The sequence below is a fragment of the Capsella rubella genome, unplaced genomic scaffold (assembly GCF_000375325.1).
Source record: "Capsella rubella cultivar Monte Gargano unplaced genomic scaffold, Caprub1_0 scaffold_125, whole genome shotgun sequence".
In the NCBI taxonomy this organism is placed as follows: Eukaryota; Viridiplantae; Streptophyta; class Magnoliopsida; order Brassicales; family Brassicaceae; genus Capsella; species Capsella rubella.
In genome coordinates, this window is record NW_006238803.1 from 1,265 (window position 1) to 9,991 (window position 8,727).

The 8,727-nt window shown below is 37.6% G+C and overlaps 2 protein-coding genes across 2 annotated transcripts; both read right to left on the bottom strand.

Moving 5' to 3' along the window:
* Positions 1-2,164: 2,164 nt before the first annotated feature.
* On the bottom strand, positions 2,165-3,350 carry LOC111830978. Its single transcript, XM_023784136.1, has 3 exons — positions 2,845-3,350; positions 2,267-2,407; positions 2,165-2,189 (listed from the first exon to the last, which is right to left on the bottom strand). The coding sequence occupies exons 1-3, from the start codon at positions 3,348-3,350 to the stop codon at positions 2,165-2,167; spliced, it is 672 nt and encodes a 223-aa protein (XP_023639904.1).
* Positions 3,351-3,983: 633 nt separating this feature from the next.
* On the bottom strand, positions 3,984-7,910 carry LOC111830984. Its single transcript, XM_023784192.1, has 6 exons — positions 5,774-7,910; positions 5,331-5,679; positions 5,074-5,253; positions 4,903-5,002; positions 4,394-4,784; positions 3,984-4,162 (listed from the first exon to the last, which is right to left on the bottom strand). The coding sequence occupies exons 1-6, from the start codon at positions 7,908-7,910 to the stop codon at positions 3,984-3,986; spliced, it is 3,336 nt and encodes a 1,111-aa protein (XP_023639960.1).
* Positions 7,911-8,727: the final 817 nt, after the last annotated feature.

Genomic DNA, 8,727 nt, shown 5'->3' on the forward strand with positions numbered 1-8,727 from the left:
TGATTGATTACAAGTGCTAGAGATGGCATGAAGAATGTTTAGAAGTGAGAAGAAAGGCTTGTGGATATTTGGTCCCAAATGGGATAAGAACCCAAAACCATTGCTTTGAGGCAGTGAATGGCTTGTATAAAGTTATTTTGGGTTAGAATATGTTATAATACAATGAATTTGATTGATTACAAGTGCTAGAGATGCATGAAGAATGTTTAAAAGTGAGAAGAAAGACTTGTTGATATTTGGTCCCAAATGGGATAAGAACCCAAAACCATTGCTTTGAGGCAGTGAATGGCTTGTATAAAGTTATTTTGATTTAGACACTACAAGAAAACAGTCATTTAGCGACTACTATAGTAGTCACCAAATAGTCGCTAAATGCTAAATTACGACTAATTGACGACTAAACTTGTAGTTGTAATTTGACAGTCGCTAAATCCTGTAGTCGTAATTTTAGTCGCCAATTAACGACTAAAGTTACGACTATATTGCCAAAGAATGGTATAGTCGTAACATTGTCGCTAGTTAGTCGTAAATATACACGACTTATTTGCGACTAAATTACGATTAACTAAAACCGTAGAAATGCACTTAGTCTTTGTTTAGTCGTACTAATATAGCGACTATTTGACGACTACGGTTGGCGACTAAGAAGCGACTAAACTTGTGAGGACTATATAATAGTCACTATACAGTCGGTAAAATTGCGACTACTTGGTGACTAAATTAACGACTATTTGGTGACTAAAAATATATACAGAGCGACTAAATTAACGACTATTTGGTGACTAAAAATGTATACAGAAATAAACAGGTTCTATCCTAAATTTGTTTACCCAAATTGACCTGAAACCAAAACCAAAACCAAAAAACCAAAAAACCAAAATATTGAGAACAAAATGGAAACCCAAATAAAATAGATTTAACATTCAAGTATCTTACATTAAAGTTACATATAGTTTAGAGTTAAAGGAAAAAAATCATACACATAATCTGAAAAGTGACATTGAGTAATTGAGAAGAGAAACCTATGAAGCAGATGAAGATGCATTTGAAGTTGGTTTCTGTTGAGGAAGAGATGTGGCGAGAGGTTCAGTGGCGAGAGGTTCAGTGGCTCTTGTGTTAGCTAACTCACTAGCGAGGAAAGAAAGGTATTGTGGATCCTTTCCTCGCATATACTTCTCTAACATGGTCAAGGGTTCGAGCTTGTCCTGCTGCTCAGCCACAGCTCGGGCTTGCTCAGCTACAGATTCGGCTTGCTCAGCCATAGCTCGGGCATGCTCAGCTTCACGTGCAGCAGCCTCTGCTTCACGCTTCTCCGAATTAGCAGCCTGCTCTTCTATCATGCGTTGAGCTTCCTTCAACTGTTGTTGTAGAGACAGAAATGAAGAACAATCACCTGGTTGCTTTCGCTTGCCATTAACCAGAATAGTGTCCTTCAGGCTTCCAATCCCATAAGGTATTCCTCGTGAATCTCTCTCAGTGGACTGCAAAGTGAGATAAAACTAGAGATTAGACCATGACACATTAAAACAATTATCTATAAGAATGTATTAGCAAAATAAACTTAAACCTCAAGGAAGATTGTGGTATATTCTTCTATTGTGAGCTCTCGTGGTCGTGAAGCTCCATCAGAAACAGCAGAAGGTGATGCCTCCAGCTCAGACAATCTATCTTGCACATTCTTCTCATATGTTTTTGCAATATTCTCTGCTTTCTTATCAACATATGTACCATCATGTTTTGTATGTCTCTTGATGAAAACCTCACCTAGAGTGACCTCTCTTCCCAATTTTTCTTCCTACAATGTATCGAAATAAATAGAATTAATAGGAAGAAATAACAGAGAAGTCAGAGTTGAAAGTAAGAGCTGAAAATGACTCACCATTTCATCTTGGAAGTAAGAGCTGAAAATGACTCACCATTTCATATGACTTCGGTCCTGAGAAGTGGACATGAGGACCGAGACCTTTACGGTCAGACATACGGGCATTGGAATAGGTCTGACTCCTTTGATGTGCTTCTTCAATATCCCAGTACGCACACATTGTATCCCAGAGAGTGCCTTCAATCCATTTAGGTCGCTCTCCACTAGTCCTCGCATTGCTTACCATGTCTTTCATTCGCCTTTGACATACTTCCTCGAAGCATTGTTGTACAGTCCCTGTTATCAAAGGATCCCATGTGTGGGTTTTCTACAAAAAAAATAAAGGAAGTGTGAGTTTTTATATATGACAGAAACTTATATAAGAAGGATATAGATGACATAAACTTTACCGCGAATTCAAGAAAATATCTCTCTTGTCTGTCCTGAGGCACACATTTCCAGCTATAGTACGGACCATCAAACTTGTTTGTAAACACTTCTCTAATACTCCTCACAAGTTTTGATCCTTTATCACGTTTGCCAAACCTCCATACACATGAAACATACAATAAGTAACACATGTTACAAAAGTTTGTGACACTCTTAAACAGATTCAAGGATCTAATTCAAACTCAACATCAGGGACCTAATAGTAGTGTGTCTCATATAGACAAACCAAATGAAAACACAAGTCCTGAGAAAACATTTAATAGCATTAGGAATAACAAGTCCTCAGAAATTAAAAACACCATTAGAAACAGCATTAGGAATAACAAGTTTCAACTGAGATCGGGTCTACTTAAGTTCAAGCATATGTGAAATTAGGGTGAGGTTTACTATTCTAGTCTAGAGGCCAGTTAGCTAAACGCAATTCACAGAAATTTTACAATTCACTTAGCTAAACGCTGTTCATAGAAATTTCACAATTCACAATTCACAATTCACAATTCACAATTCAACATGTTCAGGTTAAGAAATCATACCATGTCGTGTTTGGTAAGGCTTCAGGATGGAGGACCGTGGTGAAGTTCTCCCTGCCTGGCACCGTCAGCAGGGCATTAAGAGCCCTCAGCGTGTCCTCCTGTAGTTCCGGCAACACCGGAGGAGCTTGTTGGAAGTTGTTGCCCTGAGACGATGGCTGACTGTGGCCGACAGAGGCTTGAATTGGAGAAGTTGGAGACTCGGGCTCAGAAGTAGCTTGTCTTTGAACCTCTTCTGAATGAGGTTGTTCTACTTGACATTGTGGGGTCAATGTGCTCTGGAAAAGCCTTTGAGGTGGGGGATAGTCCCAGAAATGAGACGTCGTTGATTGCCCTGGCTGAACGGGGGTGGGTACATCCGGCGTGTGCATCGCAGGAGGAACTTGGACCGGCGCCGGCGTGAAGTTGTACTGACTGGGCAGATTATTGGGTCGTAGGCTAGGCGCTGTACCTCTCTGCGAAACGTTAGGAGCGTTTCGTCTCTTTCTTCCTTTTCCACGATTAGGCATCGTTAGACTTAGAGAGACTGAGAGGAAGATGGAGCTCAAATCGAAGAAATTAGAACCGAGAGAGATTGAGAGAGTTGAAACCGAGAGAGTGATAGATGAGCAATCGAAGAAGAAGAGTGGATTTTTAGGGTTTGCGGGATTGCGAGAGAGAGAGAGAGAGAGACAGAGAGAGACGAAGAGAGATTTGAAACGGAAAAGGAACAGAGATTGAATAAGAAGAAGAAGAAGAAGTCGATTGATAATCGAAAGACGAAGAAGAAGTCGATGGGTAATTGGAAATGTAGCAAAGCTAGGGTTGTTCCTCGGCTGCTGAGGAAGAAGAACAGAGTTAATGGATCAGTCATTCGGTTTGGGCCTGATTTTGGGCCCAATTTTAGAAATTAGTCGCTAAATAATCGTAAATTAGTCGCCTAATGGGAAAAAATTTAATTATTAGCCATACTTTGATAATTTAATTATAAACTTATTTTAAACTATTAAATTTTAAAAATAAAACTAAACAATAAACATAATTTAAGGTTTTCACACTAATTTTATTTTTATTACTTACTTAGTACATTATTAAACATAAATTAAAGATAAATTTTGCAAAAAGAGAAAAATGCACACATCGTAAACATTATAACTTAATTACTACGGTTCATCGTCTTCTTGTTCTTCTTCATCATCAGAAGATGATAAATTACACATGAATTCATCTTCTGGATCTGCATCTTCGACATTGTAATCAAGGTTTATTGGGTTTACGTCTTCTACGTAATTGTCGACTACAAGATCTTCAATCGTAGTGATCAATACAGCATCATCATTTTCTGTTTGCAAAAGAGTCGATTCATTGCTTTCATATTCTCCTAATATGTTTCCCCTTGGATTTACTTTTAGAACATTAAGCCACTCCCGCTTTGGTTTTTTGTGTAAGGATACGGAATATAGCAAACTTGATCCGCTTGAGATGCTGTATATATGAAAAGAATATGTATAAATAGAAATATATATATATATATATTTGTATACTTAAATATCTTGCATATAAACGTACTTACCTAAAATAAATGGTTCATATTTGTTGTATTTTCTCGATGAAAGCACGTCTACAACGCCACCATTGCTTCTTCGAGTTCCTCTACCAATAACAGGGTCATACCATTTACACTTAAAAAGTGTGACTCTCAAGTTTACCATTCGTTCATACTCAAGTTCCATGATATCGGTTAAGTTCCCATAGAAATCTGCATCATCAGATGCATCTGTGTAATTTTCACCCTTAACACATACACCATAGTTACATGTCTTCCTTCCAGCGCCATGATTTTGTGTATGAAACAAATAGCCTCTTGTAAAATACATTGGCCAAGTTTTCACCTTGTTCAAAGGTCCATGCACGATATCTTGAACCCAAGTAGGAAATGGATTCGTGGCGTTCCAGTATGTCACCTGTATTTAGGGATAATAAGAAAAACTTCAATATATGAATATAAATAAATATATATATATATAACGGAAGTGACATAGAATAAATGAATGCATTAGGTAAGAAGTTGTATAGAGATACATAATCTTTCACCCAAGAATGATATTCTTCTGCTATTTTCTTGGATAGTTCTTTCTCAGTCAATCCTGGATATTTTGTAGAAAGACAATCCTCGAACATACTACACATAATTAAAGCAATATTGGTTGTAGAAGAGGCCAAATTAAAATGTAAGTTTGTGGAAAATTATACCTCTCAATTGGTTGAAAGTAGTCACAATTCCGTAAGACATATGCATGTGCGCATTGGTAGTCTTTCTCTGAAAGCCATACTTCATGCATTTCTCCACTTGGACGACCGACGTGAGTAAATATATTAGGTACTCCAGGGAAATGGTAAACAGGGACTTCACCTTCATCAAATCTTGTTAACCTGATCAAAATAAGTGAATTAAAAAATAGACTACTATAATAAGTGAATTCATATATAATGCTTAAATTTAGTAGTACCTTGATTTTGTTTGTATATGATCGGCAAAGTAATGCTCCGAGAAATAAGCAATCTCATCATTGATATATGACTCAACAATCGATCCTGCCGCATATCGTTTGTTCTTTGCTTTTCCTTTCAACTTTTTGAAAAACCTTTCAAAAGGATACATCCACCTATATTGAACGGGGCCTCCCAATTCGGCTTCGTAGGGAAGATGTATAGGTAAGTGCTCCATGACATCAAAAAATGAAGGTGGGAAGATCTTCTCTAAATTGCATAGGATCAAAACAATGTTTTGTTTTAAAATTTGAAGGCGACTTTTCTGCAAAGTTCTCAAGCATAAGTCCCTGAAAAATGCTCCAACCCCTGCAAAATCAATATATCCAAATTAACTCATCTCATACATAGATATATGCACAATATATATAAAAACATATTTATATGTTAAAGTTAGTAGTACCTGATAAAGCAAGATGAATGTTTCGATCTAGGAGTTCTGCAAATATAAATGGAAGTAGTCGCTCCATAAAAACATGACAATCATGACTCTTCATGCCTGAAAACTTGCCATTGTCCATATCAACACAACTTGTCAAGTCTGACGAATAACCATCGGGAAATTTAACCGAATGTTTCACACACTCCAATAAACTTATTTTCGCTTCTTCTGTCCGTGTATAAACTGGGAATGGAGCTTCACCCTTATTACCAAGATGTAAGTATGGCCGATCACAGAATTTTGCAATATCCAATCTTGACATGATGTTGTCTTTTGATTTACCTTTCACCCTCATAAGAGTATTCATGATGTTGTCCAAAAAGTTCTTCTCCGTATGCATGACATCAATATTATGTCGAAGATTCAAATCCTTCCAGTAAGACAACTCCCATAATATGCTTTCCTTGTGCCAGTTATGTTCCTTCCCATAGCCATGCATCTTCTTTTCATGACCGTTACCACCGACGTCCTTGGTTCTTGGTGGATTTACACCATCCAACCGCTCGTAATAAACTTGCTCACCAGTCAAAGAAGGAGGTGGATATTCATTAGAAGCATCTCTTCCTTTAAGGAAGTCTTTTTTGTTCCTTCTTAACGCATGACCATGAGGAAGAAATCTTCGGTGGCAATCAAACCAAGATGTCTTCCTTCCATTAGGTAGATAAAAAGACTTGGTACTTTCCATACAAATTGGACAAGATAATTTACCGTGTGTGGTCCACCCTGATAACATGCTATATGCCGGAAAGTCACTGATCGTCCACATCAACGCAGCCTTTAGATTAAAATTTTGATTCAAAGACACATCGTACGCATCGACTCCAGTAGACCACAACTCTTTTAACTCCTCAATAAGAGGCCGAAGGAAGATATCGAGACTAGCACACGGATGATGTGGCCCAGAATTCAGAATAGTAAGAAACAAATACTCTTCTTTCATGCACATACCTGGAGGTAAATTATACGGAGTCAATATCACAGGCCACAACGAATGATTACGATACATGCCAAATGGATTGAACCGATCAGTACATAAGCCAAGATAAACGTTACGGGGTTCTTCAGCAAATCGAGGATGTAGCTCTTGGAAATTTCTCCACTCCGCCGCATCAGAAGGATGATTTAACTCTCCCTCCTTTGACTGGTGCTCCGCATGCCATCTCATTGAAGCTGCAGTCTTGTGGCTCTGATACATTCTCTTCAACCTGTCAGCAATAGGAAGATACCACATACGGCTATATGGTACTTTTGTTCTCCGTCGATCTTCCTTTGGCTTCCATCTTTGTGCACCACAAAACAGACATTTATCTTCTTTTTCGTCTTCTTTCCAAAAAATCATACAATTGTTAATACATACATCAATTGTATGATATGGGAGGTCTAAATTGCGCATTAACTTTTCTGTCTCGTAATGTGAAACGGTTGACTGGTTTCCTTCAGGTAAATAATCCGTTAAAATTTGGCAAACTGAGTCCACTAAATTTTCACTCATATTATGCTCCGCCTTCTTTTGCATGACTCGGGCAGCTAAGGATAATTTTGAGTGACCTTCACGACAACCATCATATAATGGATTTTTTGCACCTTCTAACAAGTCATAAAACTTCTTTGAATGGTTACGTACTGGTTCTTCAACATTCTGATAACTACCATCATGATGATAGTTATCATCAAAATTACCCACGTTATAACGAAATGCATCATTCACCATATCCACATATGGATCTTCTACTACATTACCCACTTCTTCATGACTCTCACTTATGTATGTCCTATCAATATAGCTGGATCCTATATCCATATTTATTTCTTCTCCATGCTTATACCAAACATAATAATCCGGCATAAATCCTTTACTAAACAAATGACTCATAACCCTTCTACCCGAGATAAATATTTCATTCTTGCAACCACTACAAGGACAGTAAAACTTACCCCCGTTACTTTGTACTATAGGCTGGCTATTAGCAAATGTCAAGAATTGCTCCACCCCCGCTTCAAATTCTGCTGAGAAATTCCCCGTAAATTCATCGAATCTCTTGTACATCCACTCCCGATAATTACCACCATTACCACCGTAATTGTAATTACCCGCCATTACAAGAATATTAAAATAAAAACTATTTCTCTTACTCTCGTTTTTTCTTCTACTCTCGTTTTTTTTTTTATCTTTGATTGTTGTATGAATGAGTGAAGAGGACAAGTGAGTGGAGTTTGGTTATATAGACGATATAGGTGACTAACTAGCGACTATTGTACGACTATGTTACGACTAAGTATATAGTCGCCTCAGTTAGGTACACCTACCCCAAACGAAAAACACGTTTTTTCTAACCAGCGACGACGGCGATTTAACGACTACTGGCCGACTAAACATACGACCCGCCGCTAGAAGTCGTAAAATAGTCGCTAACTTTACGACTAAATAATATAGTCGTAAAAATAGTCACTAAATTTACGACTAAATAATATAGTCGTCCATATGGTCGCTACATACCGACTGTCAAACGACTGAAGTTTTTCTCTGATTGTTTAGTCGCTATATAGTCGTTACATGCTGACTATCGTTACGTAGTCGCTGCGGGGCGACTATGTTACGACTAATTGTTTTCAGTCGTATTATTGTCGTAAAATAGTAGGTATTTAGTCGCCATATTTAGCGACTAATTGTTTAGTCGCTAGATGTAGTCGGTAAATGACTGTTTTCTTGTAGTGAGAATATGTTATAATACAATGAATTTGATTGTTTACAAGTGCTAGAGATACATGAAGAATGTTTAAAAGTGAGAAGAAAGACTTGTTGATATTTGGTGGCAAATGGGATAAGAACCCAAAACCATTGTTTTGAGGCAGTGAATGGCTTGTATAATGTTATTTTGGGTTAGAATATGTTATAATACAATGAATTTGATTGA